Source organism: Microcaecilia unicolor, chromosome 9, assembly GCF_901765095.1.
Source record: "Microcaecilia unicolor chromosome 9, aMicUni1.1, whole genome shotgun sequence".
NCBI classification, from domain to species: Eukaryota; Metazoa; Chordata; class Amphibia; order Gymnophiona; family Siphonopidae; genus Microcaecilia; species Microcaecilia unicolor.
The window spans coordinates 201947676-201972193 of record NC_044039.1 but is presented as its reverse complement, the minus strand read 5'-3'; the positions used below and the strand labels follow the sequence as shown (position 1 = coordinate 201972193).

The window sequence follows — 24518 nt, the reverse complement described above, 5'->3', positions numbered from 1 at the left end:
GCCTTGACGTCACGGAAGTGACGACAGAGGCTGGCCACAGAGCGAGCCGGAAGTGAGGGTGGGTATTCGGGGAGTAGTAGAGTCTGGATTGTGTCTGCGTGGGCGTGCGACTGGCTGAAACTCGTGAGGCTGCGGGACAGGTGGAGGTTCAGGTAAACGGTGGTGGTGGTGGTTGTTGTTGTTTAATCACCTGCAAGTTGGTCAACAGCGGAACAAAGGGTCTCTCTTCCTGGTTTTGCAGTAGGCAGGCCAAGGCTTTTTGTTGATGTTGTTCCCGTTTCTCTGCTTGCGCATTTAGGTCGCTCTTGCTATTCGTTTGATAAAGATATAGGAAAGGAGCAGGGGGACGACTATGAGGCGCAGGTTAGATCAAGCAACTTGTTCGTGCAGATGGTGAGACATATGCTATGGGCGTAAAGCAGCTCTAACCTTAAGAGGTTGATATTTTGGACTAGTGTAGGAGTACCAGAATTGCAAATCCATATATTCAGTGTAGCAAAGGCAAGACTTGACCCAGCCTGCTGTAGATGGCATGGAGTAATCTGGTAACTTTTGGAAGGTGAGGTTAATTTTCAGATTGTACTGCAACTTCTGAAAGCCACAACTATTCAGAATACTAATTCTTTCAACGTTGTTTTATTAACATTTTTAATGATGTACAGTTTTTATTAGTAAAATGCACACAACAGCAGATCAGATTTAAAAAATAGGGTTTATTCAACAAACCCAATGTGGTTCACAAATTAAAGTACAGCAAACTGCAAAATCAATTCAAAATGAAAACAAAAGTGCTAGCAAAAATGTAGAAAACAAGATAACCCCCTCCCCCATGTTTACTAAGCCGCACAGCAATGTCGACACAGCCCATTCAGAGTGAATGGACGGTGTCGGCATTAGCACACGGCATCTGCTGGTGTGGCTTAGTAAACAGGGTGAGGGGTTAGTGTTTGAGCAGCAGACACCAGTTGTGTAACTATACAGTGCAAATATTTCATGCGTCTATAGCTCCCATCCACTATATTGCAGTTGATTGAGATAAAGCTCAACAGAAAATGTGAACTGTACAGTTATCAAGATGTTTTACAAAGGATGACCAATGCTCAGTACATAACACAATGATATATACATTGGTTTGAAAATTGTATTGACGATTTGTGATTTTTGCATAATTCTTATGAAAGCCATAGGCGCTTAATAGACCAGCCAGCAGCAAGCTTGAGAAAGTGAAAACAATTTCTATTCATAAACATACTGTTTAGAAAAATCCAAGATTATACCATTAGCTATACAAATGACCTCTAAAATCACAAAAAGAAATCACAGAAGACCTCATAAGAGACTAATGAAAAAATAATTAAAATGCTAATAAGAAAAAAAAGTGCATACCAAAATCACCCTTCCAGTATACTCCAACCAATCATTCTCCACACTGTCCCCATGGAAAATATTCTAAGTTACAAAAAGAAATAAATAGTAGAAGATATGCAGTGTGACAAAGATTATCTTTTGGTGAAGTTAGATGTGCAGTCACTTATTACAAACATCCCACAAAAGAAAGCCATTGAAAGTCTTTTAACACCAAATAAAGGTAACAGCAATGGGGTGTACTATGGCCCTGTCAGTAGCAAATCTATTTATGGCCAGTTTTGAAAAGAAGTTCTTGACAACCAATAGATTTTATCAATAAATCTTGATGTGGAAACATTATATAGAAGATGTTTTTCTGATTTGGAAAGGTACAGAAGAAGAGCTTTTAGAATTGTATGAGTGGATAAATAACTTAGATGAGAACTTGAAATTTCAAATGAATTATAAAAGAGACAGATTAGCATTTCTGGATATTTTCATTAACAAGAACAGTAAGGACCCTTTTTACTAAGCTAAGTCACCCATTGAAACAACTGTAAAGGAGTAAAATACAAGCTAACACATGCGACTAGCTTCTCCTACTTGAGCACACAGCTTTGGAATGCGCTACCAACTGACCTGAAAACGATTAACGAAATAACTAACTTTCGCAAATCTCTGAAAACCTATCTCTTCAACAAGGCCTACAATGGGAATCCATAACTTAATCATAACACTGCACCACTTCACCCTATTCTGATAGGTATCTTCCTATAACTGTCTGTATAGATCTTTTTCTCATCCCTGATCTTGTTGTAACACCAATTGTATTTTCTACCCTGGAATGGCGATGCCATAACAGGTTTTTGTAAGCCACATTGAGCCTGCAAATAGGTGGGAAAATGTGGGATACAAATGCAATAAAATAAATAAATAAATATGGGCAACTCTAGTGTTTAGCATGTGCGAAAAATGCTTAAGCACATTAGTTGCCCTAAGTTAGTTACAGATATGTACAGAAAACCAACAGATGTAAATAAATTACTACACTTTGATTGCTGCCATAGTAGAACTTTAAAGCAGAACTTGCCCTATAATCAGTTCCTTATTATTATTATTTATTGCATTTGTATCCCACATTTTCCCTCCTTTTTGCAGGCGCAATGTGGCTTACATATTACCGTTAGCAGCGTTAGCCGATTCCGGTCAGAACAAATACATGGTATGAATGAATACAAGGTGATATTGTGGTAGGTAAGGTACATGTATGGTAGGTACAGTTGGAGGGGACTAGGGAGGGAGGAGGAGTCAGGTAATATCCATTACGTTCTTTGGTTACATTGTGTCGCAGGTGTCCATGTATTTTTATGTTGGGTCGGTGGGGTATGCTCTTTTGAACAGGTCTGTTTTTAGTGCTGTCTGGAAATTAAGGTGGTCTGGCATAGATTTTACTATTTTTGGCAGTGCGTTCCATAGTTCTGCGCTTAAGTAGGAAAAGCTGAATGCATAGGTGGATTTGTATTTGAGTCCTTTGTTGCTTGGGTAGTGCAGGTTTAGGTATGATCGTGCAGATTTTGTGGTGTTTCTGGTTGGCAGGTCAATAAGGTCTGTCATGTATCCAGGTGCCTCACCGTAAATAATTTTATGAACAGTGGTGCAGATTTTGAAGGTGATGCGTTCTTTGGTAGCCAATGCAGTTTTTCTCAGAGTGGTTTGGCGCTGTCAAAACGCGTTTTTCCAAATATAAGCCTGGCTACTGTGTTTTGGGTGGTCTGAAGTTTTTTTTATGATTTGATCTTTGCATCCCGCATAGATTCCATTGCAGTAGTCTGCGTGGCTTAGTACCATTGATTGTATCAGGTTCGAAATATTTCCCTCGGGAAGAATAGTTTCACTCGTTTGAGTTTCCACATTGAGAAAAACATTTTCTTTATGGTAGATTTCGCTTGGGTCTCTAGTGAGAGGTTACGGTCGATTGTTACTCCGAGAATTTTCAGGCTGTCTGAGATAGGGAGGGTATACCCTTAGAAGAAAGAGATTATGTACTGAGGACAGAACTTATGAATTAAGAGCAAAAGATATGAAGAACAGATTTTTGGAGAGAGGTTATCCTGCAAGAGTGATTGAAAAAGGCTTCCAGAGGACAGAATTGAAAAGTAGAAAGGATTTATTAAGTAAGTGAGTAAAAATGAAAAAATCACTTGCTGTCTGAAATATGTCCTGAACTCTCCAAGTACTATTTAGATAGTAAACAAATGTTTAGGTAGGTTTATAATTGATCCATATCTCCAAGTACTATTTAGATAGTAAACAAATGTTTAGGTAGTTTTATAATTGATCCATATTCAGTTATTTGTTACTGTTTGCACCTGTTCTGTTCATTGGTCTAAATTTTCATGACAATAAACATTTTTAGTTTATTGTTTCTGCTTGTCTGGACTGACTAACAATCCTGGTGGTTTGTGTGTTGGGTCTATGAGTGCTTCCTAGGAACTATGGGAGCATGGGAGTGTGACCCCAGTATCCTAGAGCGTGAGACTCGCCCAGAGGCGATTGGGACCCTGTCGGTGGTAGGAGGGTGCTAATGTAGAGCACAAGTGGCAGATGCATGCAGACCAGAGCTGTGCTGGGGATAGACCCTATTAAGTGGCCACGGGGTAGCCCCAGGGGGGTGGCTAGGCGTTCCGTGACAGTACGTTTATGAGTAGAAATTGTTTAACTTTCTCAAGCTTGCTGCTGGTTGGTCTGACTATTATACACCTATGGCTTTTATAAAAACTGTGTAAAAATCACAAATAATATGATTTTCAAACCAATATATGCATCATTACGTTACATACTGAGAATTGGTCATCCTTTGTATAACAGGAGCTATATAGTTGCATGAACTATTTGCACTGTATATTTATACATCTGTTGTCTGCTCAAACACTGTAATTGTCTTGTCTCATACATTTTTACTAGCACTTTTGGCGGGGGGGGGGGTTGTTTTTACTGTAATTTTATTGTATTTTTAACACCTGAGGCAGCCCTTTTGAGGGTGACACTTGTGATTTTCTCATTCTTTGCTCTCTTCCCTCCTGCTGTGATGATACTAGAAATTTTGTAATCATTCCAACATTGATGTGTCATCTGATCTTCCACCAATGTGTTTTTCTTTCTTTTAAATGATACTTTTCAAAATACTTGATGACCTCAGTGGTGCCACTTGCCTATGCCTTCACACTTTAGCAAGATAATAGACACCTACCTCCTCATCAGTACACCCGATTTAACACCTTAAATTTAATTTAAATTTTACTTTAAAGTAATTAAACCATTATTGTACTCATCGTAGTTATTGTCAGATTGGGGACGTAATGTCCAACATGCATGTTTTGCCTCCCTAGGCTATCTCAAAGACTGTCCCGTTTAGCCATCTTTAGCGCCAGCTCAGCTTTCACTTATGGGAAAAACACCTGCTAAGAATTTCTCATTTTTTGGTCATGAATATGTAAGCAACCTATTTGTTTTTCAAATGATGAATTCATTGTTTTGGGGGTGGGGGGGGTTGTGTTTTTCAAATGATGAATTCATTGTTTTGGGGGTGGGTTTTTTTTTTTTTTTTTTTTTTTTTTTTTTTTTTACAGTACTTAGGCTTTGCTGATGCAAATATATTTGCATTTTGTCTTATTTTTAAGTCATGAGATATTTATGATCCAGATTTCTTTGTTACTGAACTGCTAGAGAACTAAGGGGTCTTGTAAGTATGGTGCACTAATGGATTTAGCACACGCTAAGACGCCCGTTATCCAGAGTCTATATAGTGTGACTTAAGTTGTGCACTTAATAGGCAATTATTGACAGTAATTGGCATTAGAATTTACGCACCAAACTGTATAAGCATATTCTATAAAGTGATGTGCTTAAATTCTAAAGCGTGGCTCTGAAAAGAGGGTATGGCCGTGGGAGGGGCATGGAGGAGTCGTGGGTGTTCCTTGAATTTACGCACAGTGTTATAGAATATGCCTGTTCTGCATGTAATTTAGGCATCAGCAAGTACGCCAGGTTTCCATTGGCGTAAATGACATGACTAAATCTAGTTGCAGAAAATAGGCATTGGGCATATTCTATAAACTATGTATTCTATAAACCGCGCCTAAATTTAGGCACAGCTTATATAATACATCTAGGCGTATTTTTTTCGGCACCAATGCATGCACTAATCATAAACTCACATTACTAAAAGGACCCCTAAATAAAACATTGTGCAGATCAGAATTTTAATGTTCTCTTCCAAAGCGGAATTTGTGAATGGTTCAAATGAAAAGAAAGCAGCAAAAAAGGGAAACCTTTCTATATCACTCATTCTCCTGCTATTCACTCTTTTTCCCATTTCCTCTTGTCGTTATTTAAAAACTAGTAAAAAAAGGCCCATTTCTGACACAAATGAAACGGGCGCTAGCAAGGTTTTCCTTGGAGTGTGTATGTTTGAGAGAATGTATGTGAGAGTGACTCTGCGAGTGTGTGAGAGAGAGAGAGTGAGTCTGGGTGTGAGTGTGTCTGTGAGAATGAGAGTGTGTGCAAGTGCGTATGCGAGACACAGTGTGAGAGAGTGTGTTTCACACAGATACAGTGTGTGCGAGAGAGAGTGTGTGAGACACAGACTCTCTATGAGACTGAGTGTATGAGACAAAGAGTGTGTGAGTGACTGTGTGACACATAGTGAATGTGATACAGTGTGAGACATAGAGTGTGTGAGAGTGAGAAAGACATTGACTGTGAAAAAGAGAGAGAGTGTGTGTGTGTGACAGAGATACCTCCCCCTCTCTCTCTGGTGTCAGCCCCCCCCCCCCCCCCTCTCTCTGGTGTCTGAGCGTTACTATGCAGGACGCTGAGCTGTGGCTGTGCTTCAAGGAACTGACCAATCCTATTTAATAGAATGCACCTCCAACATTCTGAAGCCGAGAAACCTCGTGTGGTTGGTCACTTCTGCTTGTGACGAATCCGGAAGTACGTGATGTCAATTCAGGAGATGGATACAGAGAGCAGGAATGCCTCAGCCATGCAGTTAGCTTCAGAATGTTGGAGGTGCGTTTTATTATATAGGATGTTGTGAACAACATTGCAGTGCTAATAAAACAATGTACATCATGTAAAAGTATCTAACAAGCAAGGTTACAAGTATAAGTAGCTTGTTGAATTGCTGGTAGCTTATTTACAATCACGGCCCTAGAAAAGCTAGTGCCTTTCAGCTCTGCACAATGGGAGAGTTTATGGGTACATGCAGCTAGCCTCTGATACGCTGAGTCAGTGTATGTTTCATCTGCAAGTGTACAAATAAAATGAGGTCAATAGTTTGGTGTTCATGGGGGCAGGGCAAAGACATGAGCTGTGCTGGATACTGACTCATAGTGGGAGCAGTGACTATGCTGAAGAGTGGTAGTAAAGGGTAGCTAACGGTGGGAGGGGGGGGGGTGCTGGAAATGTATCAGTGATGAAGAGCTAATAAATATGTATATATAAACAGAGAAAAGGCAGATTAAGACCATATGGCCTATCCAATCTGCTCATCCATGAAATCTACTATCCCTTCCTCTCCTTTAGAGATCCTATGTACTTATCCCAAGGTTGCTTGAATTCAGGTACAGTCTTCGTCTCTACCACCTCCATCAGAAGGTCGTTCCACAAATTTACCACACTTTCCCTGAAGTAGTATTTCCTTAGGTTACTCCTATCCCCTTTCACCTTCATCCTATACCCCCTCATTCCAGAGCTTTCTGTCAGTTGAAAGACTTGCCTCCTGTGCATCTCTGTGCAGATATTTAAACTTCTCTATCATATCTTCCCTTTCCCGTCTTTCTTCCTATGTGGCATAAGCATGTTGTATAAACACAGAAGATATGGTTCTTATGGCGATAATACAGTCTAGTCAGCAGACTGTCATTAAGTACAGGACTACATCAGTAGATCAAGAAATCTTTGCCTTCTAAAGTGTAAGGTATAAAGCAGTCAGAAGACTACTACTACAAATCATTTCTGTAGTGCTGCCAGTCGTACGCAGCGCTTCACAATTGAACATGAAGAAAAGACAGTCCCTGCTCAAAAGAGCTTACAATCTAAATCAGAACAGACAGACAGGACCAATAAGGATAAGGGTAGGACAGGTAGAAGGACACATAGGGAAGGGACTATTGAAGAGAGGAAGACAAAATAAAGGTTACGAGCAAGTGGCAAGTTAGAAGTCAAAAGCAGCATCAAACAGGTAGGCCTTTAGCCCGGATTTGAAGGCGGCCAGGGATGGAGCTAGATGTAACGGCTCAGGAAGCCTATTCCAGGCATAAGGTGCGGCGAGATAAAAGGAATGGAGTCTAGAGTTAGCGATGGAGGAGAAGGGTGCAATTAGGAGACATTTGCCTAGTGAACGGAGTTCCTGGGAAGGAGTGTAGGGAGAGATGAGGGTGGAGAGGTAGTGAGGGGCTGCAGAGTGAATGTACTTATAAGTCAATAAGAGGAGCCAGTGAAGTGACTGCAGGAGAGGGCAGATATGGGCATAACGACTTTAGCGAAATATTAGTCATGCAGCAGAATTTTGAACAGATTGAAGAGTAGGTTTCGGTCCACGGAGGGGGGTACAGGAAGGACCATTTGCTAACTGAGGTGAGTTTCATGCAAATGTGGCTGTTGTAGATAGCATTTTAATCAAGATGTTTGTCCAGAATTTTTGCTATCTTTTCAATAACTCGGGGTGGGGGGAGTTCTGCTGGAGAATGGCTGGAAGTATATGAATCCTTTTGGGATCTGAGAGGGTGAACTGAGGATGGAGGTGAGAAGAGAGTGTTGAAGAGACAAACCAAGTGCAAGGATGGACGTAGCTTATTTGTTGGGGAAGCAGAGACGATGAAATGGGAACGAACTTGACCGTGGAAAAGGAGAATGTGGTGGAGAAGTGAATGGAGTGGAGGAGTGGCCTACTGGTTAGGGTGGTGGACTTTGGTCCTGGGGAACTGAGGAACTGAATTCGATTCCCACTTCAGGCACAGGCAGCTCCTTGTGACTCTGGGCAGGTCACTTAACCCTCCATTGCCCCATGTAAGCCGCATTGAGCCTGCCATGAGTGGGAAAGCGCGGGGTAGAAATGTAACAAAAATAAAATAGATACTATTGGAGATTCTACATGGAATGTTGCTACTTTTGGAGATTCTACATGGACTGTTGATACTATTGGAGATTCTACATGGAATGTTGCTATTCCACTAGCAACATTCCATGTAGAAGGCTGTGCAGGCTTCTGTTTCTGTGAGTCTGACGTCCTGCACATACGTGCAGGACGTCAGACTCACAGAAGCAGAAGCCTGCGCGGCCACATTGGAGTTCTGCAAGGGCCGACTTCTAGTGGAATAGCAACATTCCATGTAGAATCTCAAATAGTAGCAACAGTGGAGGAGTGGCCTAGTGGTTAGGGTGGTGGACTTGGTCCTGAGGAATTGAGTTTGATTCCCACTTCAGGCACAGGCAGCTCCTTGTGACTCTGGGCAAGTCACTTAACCCTCCATTGCCCCATGTAAGTCGCATTGAGCCTGCCATGAGTGGGAAAGCACAGGGTACAAATGTAACAAAAAAAAATAAAAATAAATAAATGAGCTGGACTGTGAAGAAATGTAGTGAAAAGGAGCTGGGGGGGGGTAGGGGTGCAGCATACTGCATTATGGTAGGGTCTTGTGGTTTGGGGACATTTATTCATTTTGCTATTTGCAAAGCCCAAGAGAAGTTGCCTACTGCACTTTCATCTTGTTGCCATTTGTAGCCACAAACATGGACATTGCAGGGTCAGTGCAAGTATTGGCAACTGCACGATGTTGACATTTATCTGCCCCTTAAGAGCTCTTTTAGTGCCGTAATTTGCAAACCAAAATTCTGAAATAGAAGCTCTGTGTGCTACTTTACTACTGTTATCCTAGGGGAGTTTTGCACCAAAAAGTAACTTTTTTTTCCCAACTTAGAGTTAAGAATATTTTCTGTTTTGCAGTTTAAGTTGATTATTTTGTAGTATTTGGCAAATTCTGCTTAGCTTTCTTAGTTTTTTATAAGTTTTGAAAATATCTGCATGTAATAAAATGCAAATCACTTTGATTGTACCACAGAAAGCTGGTATTTTAAATTCATGACCCCCATGAGGTACAACTAAAGCTTGAAATTCTAAGGCTATAGGAAGTCGCTCAATAAAGCCACCTTTGATACAGATACATAGAATGGTGTTAATACTAAGTGAGGGAGGTAACGTGAGATAGGCTAAGTGAACTGAATAATCCTTATCTGCTGACAGCTACAGTATTTCTGTGATATAAACCACACCTACAGAAAGATATAAACAGGATGGAGTCGGTCCAGAGGGTGGCTACGAAATTAGTAAGCGGTCTTGAATGCAAAAATTATAGGGACAGGCTTATGAACCTCAACATGTATACTCTGGAAGAGAGGAGGGAGAGAGGAGACATGATAGAGACATTTAAATATCTCAAGGGCATTTATGTACAGGAAGAGAGCCTTTTTCAATTGAAGGAGAGCTCTGGAATGAGGGGGCATATGACAAAGATAAGAGGGAATAGGCTTAGGAGTAACCTAAGGAAGTATTATTTCACAGAAAGGGTGTTGGAGGCGTGGAATGGCCTCCCGGTGGAGGTCGAGGACTGTTCCAGAGTTTAAAAAGGCATGGGATAAGCATGTGGGATCGCTTAGGAACAGGAAGAATTAGGGGTTACAGAGGATGGGCAGACTGGACGGGTCATATGGCCTTTATCTGCCGTCATGTTTCTATGTTTCTAAATATCATGTGTTTGACCATATTGGCAGTGCGTTACTGCCAATACAGCCCATTTGCTTTGAATGGGCTGTGTCAGCAATGCTGTATGCAGCTTTGTAAATGAGGGCTAAAATTGAGAAAATATTGAGTACTAATAACGAAGGCCCGTTTCAAATCGCAATGAAACAGGCGCTAGCAAAGCTCCCCACCGTCCCTTTGTGTCTCCGTGTGTCGCCGGCCCCCCTGCAGCCTCCGTGCGAGAGCTACAGTGCAGTACAACGTTGGAGCTGAGAATGTGCTCCGCCCTCAACATCATAACGTTTGACGCGAGGGCGGGGCCCACAGACTGATTTTGTGTGGCTTCAGAGCTTCGAACTTACGAACCTGGCTTCAGTGACGTCAGTGCAAATAGAACGTTGAGGGTGAGTTTTATATATATAGATTAAACACCATTCTACAGGCCTCTTTTACTAAACCATGCTAGCAATTCCCGGCGCAGCAAATGCACCGCAGCCAATTTATTTTGAATGGGCTGCGTCACATTTGCCACACGGGAATCTCTAGCACTGTTTAGTAAAAGGCCCTACATTTGGTACCATTAGAAAATCAGCAATTACTTTCGTCCTTAACGTCCCTCCAGACCGGACCAGGATTGGACTGATGGGTTGTGTACGCCTACCAGCAGGTGGAGACTGAGAAAATTCTAAGACTAGACAGCCAATGAGAGCCCTGGCCATGTGACCCTAGCCTCAGTATTTTCTCAGTCTCCAGCAGGCAGGAGGTGAGCCCATTAGTCTCTCTCTCTCTTTTTTTCTCTTTAAGATATTAGAGATATTCATAACAGTTCTTCTGTGCCTGGGGAATCTCGGTTAGAGGCTTGGCAGATAGGGTTTCTTTTCTTTTCTTTGCCAGCCTCTGGGGTGTTAAACTCGGGTGTCCCGAGTCACTCCCCCTTCCTCCCCATTTCCCTTGCTTAGTTGGGAAGGGCTACCCTTTCACTGGAAAGGTGTACTGCCTTTGGGAGAGGCAGCCATTCTTACTTTAAAAAAGTAATATAGGAAATAGCATTAAACGGAAATGCCTTTTTTCTTACCCCTCGGTTTTAACGAGCAGTCAGCTCTGTTGTGCTCTATGGCAGGATAATAGTCTCCTAACAGAGTAACAATTTATTTTATTTATTTATTGCATTTGTATCCCACATTATCCCACCTCTTTGCAGGCTCAGTGTGGCTTACAATTCATCGTGGATACTGGCAGTAGAAGAGAATATACATTTAGTTTACAGAGGGTTAAGTGTTACATGGTGGTGAAATACATAATAGTGTTAAAGCAGCAGACATTGAAAGACAATTCTGGAAGTTTTAAAGATAGTACAGTTACACATGTTGATCTTTGTGATATATCTTGTCGACGAGATAGGTTTTCAGTAGTTTTCGGAAATTGGTCAGTTCATAAGCCGTTTTCAAAATATTTTCCTGTTTGCCAATATGTACTTTGATTTTAAATTTTTATTTATGTATTTAATACAGATGATGGAGATAGATTACAACACCATCGATTTGCCAATTAACAGTGACTTTGAAGAAAACTCAGAAGATAAAGACTTGGTGGGAACTGATGTGAAGGACATGAGATTAGAAGCAGAAGCTGTAGTGAATGATGTTCTTTTTGCTGTCCGAAATATGTTTGTTTCAAAAATCTTACCATGTGCTGAGGACATGGCATATATCAACGTGGAGATCAGGGAAGGAAACAGATACTGCCTGGAACTTACCGAAGCAGGACTTAGGGTAATGGCATCTCTGCATAAATCCTTATACATAATTCTCAGTGATTTACCATTTTTTAAAACTTAAGTTACTATTAATATTTAGTACACTCCATAATAAAATATTTTTACGTAGTATTTATATTTCATTATGTTATGCATTCTCAATTTTAAAATTAGATGCTCTTAAAAAAATATTTTATATTGTTGGGTCAGTTTGCCAAGCTGAGACCAAGGCAGCTGTCATTTTTAGTCACTGTTGTTAGGCTTTCATCATAGCAGGCTTCTTGACCTCCTGAAAAGGTAAAGGAAACTAAATCTAAGCAGAACATTTAAAGTTATGCTCTTTTTCTTTATGGTTATGATTTTGTATTGTCAGTTCTTGCATTAACTGACCTGTAATAATGGACGATGTTGCCATTTCAGAATCTTACACTACATATCTTTTTATGTTTCTTCTAATTTTATTTGATAGGATGAGTGACTAGGTCTTAGCATTTTGCTGTTTTTATTATGCAGATGGTGGGGTGTGCATTTGACCATGTAGATGAAAATTCACAGGCTCCATACCATGAGACGGTCTACTCTTTATTGGACTCTCTTAGCCCGGCCTACCGTGAAGCATTTGGAAATGCTCTGCTACAGAGACTGGAAGCATTGAAAAGGGATGGACAGTGCTGACCCACTCTACTGGAATGAGCTGTAATTTTCATTGCAAATGTCTGTTGCTGATGTGAACTCTTTAAGTCTGAAACTCTAACGCTTCACCAGCAAATGCAGCATGAAATGTATCTTAAATTTCAGCCTCTGCTTCTCATTCACAGCACGGCTTAGGTGTGTTAAGATGCAGTTACTGCTGATCTCTGGATTACCGACCTGGATTTATGCATAAAATAGTACATTTCTGTGCATAAACGGTAGTACCATATATATGGTACTCTGAAGATAATTATTTTAAATCATAACCCCCCCCCCCCCCCCTGGTTACTAAGCTACGCGCTAATGCTTAATAAACGGGAGAAAATTTCTTCAGATAATGTGAGGTTTTGTTTTGGGGGTTTTTTTTAAGTATCTTATCAAATGCAGTCTGCACGTAGTAGTTTACTACCAGAAATATCCTTTGATTGGAAGATACCAGCTGTAACTTTCTTCTGTATGTTGAGTTCTAGTTTTCCTTGGTGATTTTATTCAGTTTTGAACACGTCAGCGTTCATGGGTGCTGATAAATTATTAGCTGGGTTGACCCTTTTGACTACATGTTCAAAACTATTTGGGAAATTTGATGCAGTTTTTCCATGATTATTCATAGAATTTTTGTTCTATTAACCTTGTTTCATACTCTTTATTCCGAAAATGCACTAATCACTATGTTGATTGCAAAGATTATTTGGTTTTTGACTGTAGCTGATATATTTTTTAATCAAAACAAATGTCCGCATAGCTCATAAAATATATTTGTGTGTACATATTATTTAGCAATTTAAGGGCTCCTTTTACAAAGCGGAATTACCGATTAGCAGCACGCTGAATTCAGAGAAGCCCATTCAATTCCGATGGGCTTCTTTGCATTCCGTGCACTCTAATTGGTAATGCCACTTTGTAAAAGGAAACCTAAGATAGCAGCAAATTATATACAATAATTTAATACAAAATTAGAACAGATTAACATTAAAATGTTCTTCCTTCCCCCCCCCCCCCCCCCCACACCACCTTTCTGTCTGTCTTCCCCCTAGATTTTAGGATACCGACAGAATCATTTTCAATTTCAATAGCTCCATAGTGTATTTGGCAGAGATTCATCCAATGCCACGCTTATATTGACCAGATTAATATATCAGTCACTAGAAAGGAGGGCTTTGATGTGAAACTTTTAAATGAGAAAACGCACAAAAATACTGGCATCTTGTATGCCTTTCTATAGTCCTCATCTGCTTTCAAATGAAGAGGGTAACAGCTGCTTTAAGACACTGTATTTTCTGATTTATTTGATTTGAAATATTAAACTACATCCAAATAGCTGTAATGATCACCGTTCGCTAGCTTTCCTCTTATGCATGCAGCATAACATAAACAGCTGAAAGGGTGGTATTTTTTTTAGAATAGTGAGCAAGTATAATAGGTGTGAAAAACTTATTCAAGATAGCTTGTCACTGGATGAAATGTGAAGCGTGCAATCTGCACAAAGCCAGTTACCAAGCAGGCTGATACTTTAATAATTTTAGGAAATATATTTTGATAGTAGGTTAGGTAAGATATGAATTTATAATTGAGCCAAGCACAAAAGTAACCATCAAAGATCATTTTCTTCAGTAAGTGCATCTTTTTGAAAAGTTTGATATTCCTTTTGTTATGGCTTATGACTTTTTTAATGATTTGCTTAATTTAATCTTCGCTGTAGCTTTTATATCTAGTGAAAGTCATGTTTTCCAGATTCTTTTCCTCTTTAAACTGTATAGTCTTATAAAATGATCAGATAATCAATGTTATGTTCATTTAACATGGTTGTAAACCATACACGTTTTAATAGATATTGTAGTTGATTTTGTAAGAAGTACATTATCTGTAAAGAATGTATTTTACTAAGTATTTCCATAATGCTTTACATGTATGTTGAATGGAAAGCTTTTTCAATCTTCCTATTGTTTGTAGCACTTTAAGTGATGTTGACTTCTACATTAATTATTTTAAGATAATAGATTTAGATGTACAGGCGGTGTAATTGTGTGGAGAACAACTTGTTAAATCCCTAAAAATGCCATTTCATACATAGTCAACTGGTTCTAAAAACCATATAATTAAAATAAATCTATTTTAGATCATGCTGTTGCAGTAGTCTTTGTATAAAAATGTTTTATTAGTCAAGTCTATGGATCTGAATTTCTTTCCATCTGGGCATTATGCTCTAGTAAAAGCTTTGGCTGGTGTGCATTTTTCTATTTTTTACAGTTTATAAAAAGATTTGATATACCACTATATGGAAGTACCAACATAGCAGTTTACAATATTCATTATAGGCTAATCAAGCAAGAAGATAGAATAGTGAAAGAAAATAAGTAGAAAAGAACAAAATAGAATTACAATCTATCTTCTCACTGCCAGTGACCCAACATAAGTTGGCAGGACCATTGGTTATCCTCTTATTAAATATTGGGCTTGATTTCATAACAGGGTATATATGTGAGAAGTCTAGAGAGATGCCTGTTTTACAAAGGCTATTATCCCAACACACTTATTCACTTAATAATCTTATTTAATTCAGTAGCATTTGTCTGCTACACACAGTTGGAAAAAAAAATATTTTTTGGACCATCAGAGATGGCTAATTTTCATAAATGCCAACATTCAGGTGGCTTATCGCTCACCATATTTAGTCATCAGCCCACTTTTCTATATTTACTTAGGGGCCCTTTTACTAAAGGGTTGGCACGTGGCAACCAGCTTGCCACGTGCCAATTTGGAACTACTGCGGGGCTGCTGCAGGAGCCCGGCAATAGTTCCCACCCACACGTACCATTTCCTGCGCTACAAAAATATTCTCTCTTTTTATAGCACTGGTGCTTACCCGGTGGTAACAGGGCAGCACCGCACACTGCCTGGATAGCACAGAAGCATTTACCACCACCTCTTTGGGATTCTGCCGGGTATTTCTGATCCGAATTGGCCACTGTCGGAAAGCAGGATACTGGGCTAGATGGACCATTGGTCTGACCCAGTATGGCTATTCTTATGTTCTAGGATACTGCTTTCTCATATCTTGTGCCCCATTTCTAGAATTCCCACCTGCATTCCAGTCAGAATCCACCCATTTAAGAAGCCAGTGTCGGGCTGCGCAGTAATTGCCTGACGCCAACAGACCAGATATTCAATACCAGACCATATCCAGTATCTGGCATTGAATATCTGGTTTCATTCATGACCATGGCAACTTAACTGGTTAAGCCAGTATTCAGCACTAACCGGGTAAGTGCTTGGTGGTTAAAGATAGGCCTGTTTATGTGACCTGTTTTACCCACTAAACATAGCTGGAATAGCTGTGCCTAACTGGTTATGTCGCGCGATATAACAGGTACTCTGAGGACAAGCAGGCTTCAATATTCTTACAAGAGAGTGACAGCAATCTGGGTCCGGCATTTTTGCCAAAGTAAACAAAAAAAAAAAAGTAGACCTTTTTGGAGTGTGAGCTGCACTGTACCGCTCATGCCTGAGTGCCTTCCCGCCCATCGTGCGAATGCGGTCTCCTCACTTCTTTTCTTTCCGCTTGAGAAGTGCATTTTTCTTTTACCTCTCCTCACTCACCTGGTAAAAAAAAGAGCTTTGCGTGCCTTTTGGCGATTCCCCCCCCCCCCCTCAATTTTTATTGTGGTTTTCTTGTTTTCTTCCTTTAAACTCATCCTTTATTTTCTAAGTTGGCTACCTTGCAAGATAGGTATTTTTTTACTCCCCTGCACAGTGTTGTTTAGTGAATACTTGGCACACTTCCTTCATGGCTTCTGTCCCTGAGTTCTCGCTATATCGGAGATCATATGCTCCAGAGAGGTTTGATAACAGGAGACAGCATGAGTCTATCTGGCCCATTATGTGGGCTGAAGCTGGCAGGTGGAGCTTGTTGTCCTATCAATTTCATTGTTATGGGTGTACCAAGATGGTGGCTGTGGCTGCTGCTGCTGCTGCTGCTGCTGCTGCTGCTGCATTGGGAAGAATTAAAACCTTCTTAAGTGTAGTGGGTGGAGACCAGCTTCAGCCATATGACATCATGCCATCTGTTATCAATCCTCTTTGGTGTTCTCTGCTTACAGCATCCTATTCTATTTCACCCTTGAATCGTAGGGATAAGCAGCATAAAATATATTGAACTTTTTTGGCATCTTGCCAGATATTTGTGACCTGGATTGGCCACTGTTGGAAACAGGATGCTGGGCTTGATGGACCTTTGGTCTGTCCCAGTGTGGTATGTACTTATAGAGAATTCCTAAGCTGTGAAAGGGCCTCTGGATGGACATTGTTGTTTATTATTTCAATGTAATAGTCTCTGTTTCCAAACATGCTCAAAGCAGTTTAAAAATCCATACAACATAATTTACCATAAAAAGATCAACAGTGACATTGGCCCCCCCTGATTCTATAAAGGTCACCAAGAATTGCATGTGCAAATTTAGGTGTGTTCCTGATTTGTGTGTGCAGTTTAATAGAATAATGAGCCAATTAGTGTCAATAATTGGCTTTTTAACAAGCACTGGCACTAATTAGACTTAATTAGGACTAACAAGTATAAAGATCAGTGCAGGATCTGCAGAACTGGGACACAGTTTTGAGTTACGTGCGTAATTATAGAATAAGGGTGCTCCATGCATAAATTTAGTCACGGGCATTTGCACCACATTTTTGTGAGTGCAAATGGCACCTAAATCTATGCATGACCTTTTTGCTTAAGTTTTTATTCTATAAACCATGACAAACTTTAGGAGCAGCTTATAGAATACCACTTACGTAGGTATTTTTCAGCACTGATTTTTTTAGGCATCATATATAGAATCTAGCCCTGAATGTTTGCTAGAGCCAATGACATATAAGTGGTTTTATTCCTAAGAGGCATGGAGGCAAGAAAGGAAACTCTTAAAACAATTTGTCTATACTATTAGTAGGAAAGCTGTTGCTGTTATAGTCTCTATTAGGATGGTAGCAGTGAACATGACTGCTGTCTTGCAGCACTAGAAAAGCATCTGTGAAGTTTTCCCATTATCATGGGAAGATTATCATCCTGAGCCTCTGTACTGGGACCTCTTCCTGCAGCTGGTTAAGAATGTTTATTCCATTTAAAAAATCATAGAATCAGACAAGCTGCCTTCTATACAGTAACATGTTCTCATCTTTTGCCCTGCAGCAGTGCTTAATCTGCTCACCTTAGACAGTTATGACAAAATTGGCATCCTCTGCCAGACTCAGTGTAAAAACATGTGCTCTCCATGGTGCTGACCATATTGTTTTCTCGCTCTGTGGCCAGTTAGATTTCCCAGCAGTCATTGTAGTCCTGAATCTTAGCCACTGGATCCCCAAGCCACCTCCTACTGGCATAGCCATGCAACTCTGTCACTGGCTGACTGCACTGGGTCTGCATGAGGATAGGGTTGGCCACTGTTAAACACAAAAAAAGCGGGCTGGGCACTAATTGCCTGGCTCCCACTACCTCCTCCTCTTACCCACCTCAATACCTACTTGAAGGAGGGGGCTAATCCTGGGGTCAACTGTGGCCAGGATTAAAGGAGTGCAAGCTGAGGATGGATATGCCTGGCACAGAAGGTGGGATCTGGGATTGGAGGAAACGGGGTAGCTTTTGGGGTGTTTTAGTTGAGTGGGGAGCAAGCAGGGCAATTGTCCTCAGCATCAGAACCCTTGGAAAACTAAGTGAAATCACTGACATAGAGCTTCAAGGTGCCTGATGTTGACTGGGCCACAGTATATCTAACACTAGTCCTAAAAGCAAACATGTACCCTGGCCCAGATCTGGCATAGGCAAAGTAAGCAACTGCTTCCAGCACCAAATCTTTATGGTTAATGTTGCCTTCACTTCCATACTGTCATCTGTTGCTGCTACCACAATGTTATTTGTCCTGTACAGCAGTGGTGACAATCCCACAACAACAGCAACTCTGGAAAGTAAATTCAGCACTGAGCCTCCCATAAGCTTCTGCACCTTCACGAGCCCTGTGATCCACCATCCATTGCACAGGTTTTTTATTGCAACAAAAGCCCATGTGGGAGGATGGGTCAGGGTTTCACAAGGCCTGTGAGTGTGACTGCTTCTTAGAGGCCCTGTGCTGAATTTACTCTCCTCAGTTGCTACTGGACCAGAACCACTATGCAGGCCAAGGTTCCATGGAAACTCAGAGGTAAGGACAGATGTTCTAAGAGGAGGATATTAGCGGAGCAAACTGGGAGGGGAGAAGTTCTCTGCATCTCTGATTATTTCTGCTGAGTCCCCTCATTGTCTATGGTACCCACAATTTGAATTGAACCATGCAAGCACATCCTCATTCCCTACTATTGCCAAGCTAGTAATGGCCTAGGATTGGCCCCTGCTTTATGAAAGAATGACAAGTATGGCAGTGCAGGGAAATGTACAGCCGAATACACATAGCAGATCAAGAGAGTCCATATTTATATTAGTAGAAATAAAACCAATAAACCCTGAAGTGTTTGATTCTACTCCTGTGGTGGCATGGCTCTTTATATAACAAGAGAGAATGTCTGCAAGGGTCAGCTGGCATGGAGAAGTAGACTCTCTGCTTGTGAGGCTGGTGTTTGGCAGAATTTGGGCAATTACCTAGAACATTTAAAGCTCCTGCCAGCCAAATACCAGCCAGTTGCAACCTTGCAAATGTATAATTTGTTTGCAAGCTCAGTAATAGGGAGTGTTCTGAACGAACTAGTACATCCTCAGTGCCTTATCTGAGTGCCAACAGCTTTCATTCCTCCTTCACCTCCCTTTCCTAAACTACAAATCATCTTCACCTGTAGACCTCAGGCAAGAGTGCCCATGCCCAGGTGATCTTTACTGCTCTCTTAGCCACCTGCCTGCACAGAAAGGTGAGGAAAGATATTTCTTTCAACCAGGCTCTGGATAGCAATGCATAGACTCTGGGTTTCTGCTTCACAAGAGAGATACAAAATTGGGTTACAACGGCACACTTAGGTTCTTATGTCTTGGAGACATGTACTTTTGCAAATAGGGCTTAGCTAGAGCACTAGCTTCCATTATAGCCATCTCTAAAGGGCTGGCACAGCACAGTAGCAATTATGTTTTTTAAATAAAATTTTATTAAGAAAAACAATATTGTTTTCAACAATTATAAGTCATTCCCACCTCACCCCTCAACTTACCAAAGCTCCTCCAGCCTGGTTGATTCTTATAGAGACCACAGAGGAACATAAACAGAAAATGCTGCTAGAAATAAGTGTGCGAGCTACAAAATAACATTATCACAATTAACAATTTAAAATCCAGGCATTACACTCCACAAAGGTTCCCAAATCCGTTGAAAACACTTCCAGCGTGCAGGATGCTTAACAGCAATTATATTTAAAATGCTCCAAATGCCACCAGCCTCCAAGTCCTTGCACTTTTAAGGGGGGATGTTTGATGGGCTGCTGCTGCCACTCAGGCTGAGCTGTATTAAAGAAAATGCAGCCAAGACAGAGGCCGCAACCTTTTTACCAGTGGCATAGTCATGGGTGGGCCCCTGCTTTTTACCACAGCCCTCTTATGACGTTATCCTTTCCGATTTAGGGCCATCTTAATTATTAAGCAAGATTAGCTGATTGTCTAGGGTAGCAGCTTCTTTTTTTTTTTGGGGGGGGGGGGGGTGTCGCAGACTGGATGGACCATGCAGGTCTTTTTCTGCCGTCATCTACTATGTAACAGCATAAAGCAATGTACTACACTAAGTCGTGACAGCCGTAAATATCACATACTTTTTCCACAGGAAGAGTGACAATTTTCAAATAGTATGTACAAACATGCATTGTTATAGGATTGTTCTGAGAGGGGTAGTGATATGGCATTTTATTATAAAAATATTGGAGCGGGGGGCGGGTTAGTAGCCTGAAATTTAATGTTGGGGGGGGCAAAGCTGAAAGTTTGCCTTGGGCACTTTTAATACGCTGTTAACTCTGTTGCGATTTACTAGAAATCCAGACGTGCCTCAGCCAATATAGCCCAAATGTCCACACTGCGGAGACGGGAAATTACTGATTGTCTAGGGTTCGAGTCTAAGTCAACTTTGATTGAAAACAGCTCTTTCTACAGATCTGGTTCGGTTTCCGGAGCTTCCTGTTTCCTAAGACGCGTTTAAGGTTAAACATGCATTTTGTATTCTGACCGAGGAGATTTATTAAACCTCTTTGATTCTGACAATCCAACAAAAACGTAGGAAAAAAAATCAAGCCAATTACTGTGCATCTTGCCTCAAAGCGAGCACACGGGGAGGGGCACAGTTCTTATGTGCACACAAGGAGGTTGTCTTGATAGAAACAAATGTATTATTCTAATAAATGTTTTACTATCGGGGTGAACCAGTGACTCCGCCTACTGCCTCGTGCTCTCTTCCGGTTCTCAGCAAACCTCTTTTTGGGTTTAGTAGGCCAACCCACTGCCTGTGGAGGCTGCTGCTAGGACCCCCCTTGGCAACTGCTGCACCTGCTCTTGTTTGCCTAGCAACTGCTCCCGGAGCATTCTGCATTTCAACATGTCAGAGGAGGAAGAGAAAGTCAGGAGCAAACGGATCTTTATTAACCATGTCGACAGTTATTCCTCTAATAATATTGGCAAGGTAAGAAGAGAGTGCGGCACGGTGAATTAAAAAGCGCGAACGTGTTGACTTCACTGTAAGTTTTCTGAACACTTTGCAGATAGTAGGAAGGCAGTCTCTGCTGAGTGAGAAAATTCAAATGAAAAAGGGAAAGTAGACTCTTAGAGGCTCATTTTCAAAGCACTTAGCCTCCCAAAGTTCCATAGAAACCTATGGAACTTAGCCTCCCAAAGTGCTTTGAAAATATGCCTCTTAGTGTGAAGGGGTCTTGCTCTCTCTTCTTCCTATTACAGAGGACTACTACAGTAGAAATGAGTAGATTTCAAATAGTCTTTTAGTAGGACAGGTAAAGATTCTTGTTCAATATTTGCCAAGGTTGATAATGGGGACACTGGCAGTCCAAGATCTGGATCCTTGGCTAGACAGCTCTGGAAGGCTAGAGCCCAGCGGCTACATTGTCACCAGTGGCCCTAAAATTCCTGCCCTCATCAAATGCCGTTTCACTCCTCCTGACCTTTATTATTATTATTAACATTTGTATAGCGCTACCAGACACACGCAGTGCTGAACACATGACATAAAGAGAGACAGTCCCTGCTCAAAAGAGCTTACCATCTAAATAATACAGACAGAGGAGACAGTTACGGGTGAGGTAAGTAAAGGTGAGAAGGAAGGAAGGGACAAGGGAGGGGGGCAATTGAGTAGTGACTAGGAGCTAAAAGCAGCAGTGAAAAGGTGGGTTTTCAGCATAGATTTGAAAACAGGTAGAGATGAAGCTAGACGTATAGGTCCAGGAAGTCTATTCCAGGCATAAGGTGCCGCAAGAGAAAAGGAACGAAGCCTGGAGTTAGCAGTGGAGGAGAAGGGGGACGACAGGAGAGATTTGTCCAGTGAGCGGAGTTCACGGGGAGGAATGTAGGGAGAGATGGGAGTGGAGAGGTAATGGGGAGATGTAGAATGGATGCATTTAAAGGTTGCTTTCATATCCCTTCCCTGCCCCCCCCCCCCCCCCCCCCCCCCAACATGTTGCCAGTTAGTTTCCTCCTCACTTCAGGGCCACCTTTCTTCCCTCCTAAAACCACTGCCAGCATCTAGTCCAATAAAAAGGTATCATCTTATTTATGTTCCTATTTTTTTAACCTTTACTTCTGTTCATCCAAGTGGACTAACCATAACCTGCTATAGGACGTTTAACCCCAGGCTAGCAGACAGTAGTTTGATCAGGCAACACTGGGCTGAGAACAAAGCAAGCACTAAGATGATGAGAGGGAGGCATGAAGCTAGAGAATGATACAGTATCTGCTTGCAACAGTAGCTAATTCACCACCTCCTGCCTCTGATTAATCCATTCCAAGAAAACAAAAGCTACTCAGCGGCATGAGGTGGGTTAGCACTTTTTATAATTCCTCCAGTGATTGTGTGTGTGTGTGTGGGGGGGGGGGGGGGGGGGGTACAGAGAGGAGAGAGCAACAGTGTTGGGTGGAGGTGTGGGCAATAAGAAGAGAGAGCAAATGTGAGAAAAAGGGGTAGGAGACCTGAATAGAGATTGTGTGAGGGAAGAGAGAAAAACTTGTGCAGCTCAGGCCATCATCCCTCCTGCTCCTCTACCTCAGTCTCCCCAAAAGAAGTGAGTTTTTCTAGTTGCCTAAGGGACATAACAACCATACCACTCTCTCCTTCACATCACCCACTGCTGCCAACCTGAAAAGTCTTTAGTATTACTGTTGTTAAAGCATTTTAAAAAAATGTGCTAGAAATTTCAATAAATGCAGTTTCAGGGTTTGGTAACACAGTTTTGAGAAATTATTATCTGAAGTGCATGTTGTCAACCTTGAGTATCTCTATAGAAATAAATAGCAGCAGTAGTTTTTAATACCTTTTAAAACAAAGCAGTTTTATCAAAGTAATCTGCACCAAAATGCAGGAAGCATTCCCTTGGTGAAGGGCACAGTTCAGCTGCTCCAGTATCAGGTGCAAGAATCACCATTCCATCCTGTTGAATGCTTTTTCAGCATCCAGGCCAAGAATGACAGCTCCATATTCAAGTGTTGAAAACATTCAGAACCCTATGGATACTATCAAAAGCCAGTCTTTCCGCTGATGAACCCAATCTGGTCCCTATGAGTAACATGAGGCAAGAGCGGGTGTAATCTGTTGGCAAATACTTTGACCAAGATCTTTGCATCCGTATAAGAACTGCATAATGTTTGGTAGGATTGTAATTACTGCCTGAGAAAAAGTAGCTGGCACCCTACCTGAGTTGAGCACATGATTTTATACCCTAGTAAGCATAAGAATAAGTAAAAAAAAGAAATGGTTTTGTAAAACTGGAGGGAAGTCGTCTGGGCCCGCTGCTTTACCCAAAGGGAGTGATTGTCAGCAGCTATTTCTGACTCCATAATCTCATCATCGCGTTGGTCTCTTTGATCTGTAGAAAACCTTAGATGAATAGTATTTTGAAGATGTTTGTATCACAGTCGGCCTTATTTTCGAAAGTGATGGGCGTCCATATTTTGACCCAAATCGGGAGATGGGCGCACATCTCGCAAAGGCACCCAAATCAGTATAATCGAAAGCCGATTTTAGGCGCCTGCAACTGCACTCTGTCGCAGGAACGAACAAAGTTGATGGGGGCGTGTCGGAGGCGTGGTGAAGGCAGGACTAGGGCATGTTTATCGGCCGGGTAGAGATGGGCGCCTTCGGCCGATAATAAAATAAAATGCCCGTTTTTAGCGAGAATTTAGGTCACTTTTTTGGACCCTTTTTTTTCAGAAACAAGCCCCAAAAAAGTGCCCTAAATGACCAGATGACCACCGGAGGGAATCGGGGATGACCACACCTGACTCCCCCAGTGGTCACTAACCCCCTCTCACCAACAAAAAACCCCCAACTTTAACAACTTTTTTTTCCAGCCTGTATACCATCCTCAAATGCCATAATACCCAGCTCCATCACAGCAATATGCAGGTCCCTGGAGCAATTGTTAGTGGGTGCAGTGGATCTTAGCCAGGTGGACCCAGGCCCATCCCCCCCCTACCTGTTACACTTGTGGTGGTAAATGGGAGCCCTCCAAACCGCCCCCAAAACCCACTGTACCCACATCTAGGTGCCCCCCTTCAGCCATAAGGGCTATGGTAATGGTGTAGAGTTGTGGGCAGTGGGTTTTGGGGGGATTTGAGGGGCTCAGCACCCAAAGGAAGGGAGGTATTTTACTTTTTTTTTTTAATTGTTACAAGTGCCCCCTAGGGTGCCTTGTTGGTGTCCTGGCATGTGAGGGGGACCAGTGCACTACGAATCCTGGCCCCCTCCCATGACC

At 41.6% G+C, this 24518-nt stretch overlaps 2 protein-coding genes across 3 annotated transcripts in view; both read left to right on the top strand.

The window, feature by feature from the left end:
* Positions 1-64: 64 nt before the first annotated feature.
* Positions 65-24373, top strand: GSKIP (GSK3B interacting protein). 2 transcript variants are annotated; one of them, XR_003943333.1, is made up of 4 exons: positions 65-152; positions 11659-11919; positions 12417-13982; positions 24361-24373. XR_003943333.1 is itself a non-coding variant. In XM_030214378.1 (3 exons), exons 2-3 carry the CDS (start codon positions 11659-11661, stop codon positions 12576-12578), a joined length of 423 nt encoding a protein of 140 aa, XP_030070238.1. In that variant the 5' UTR covers positions 65-152; the 3' UTR covers positions 12579-14716. The 2 variants fall into 2 exon arrangements, 1 of the variants encoding a protein (XP_030070238.1); XM_030214378.1 differs by lacking the exon at positions 24361-24373 and having other exon boundaries at positions 12417-14716.
* AK7 (adenylate kinase 7) overlaps positions 21094-24518 on the top strand; it is a 128128-nt gene continuing 124703 nt past the window's right edge. Inside the window, exon 1 of the mRNA XM_030214377.1 lies at positions 21094-21223. Coding sequence (XP_030070237.1) covers positions 21140-21223 — 84 coding nt within the window. The 5' untranslated portion in view covers positions 21094-21139. The remainder of the gene's footprint in view (positions 21224-24518) is intronic.

What these genes read in the sequence shown, in the direction of transcription:
- GSKIP (XM_030214378.1), top strand. Translation starts at nt 11,659, where the DNA reads ATGATGGAGATAGATTACAACACCATCGATTTGCCAATTAACAGTGAC. An exon ending in TTACCGAAGCAGGACTTAGG is followed by an intron (nt 11,920 to 12,416) that starts GTAATGGCATCT and finishes TTTATTATGCAG; the next exon opens with ATGGTGGGGTGTGCATTTGA.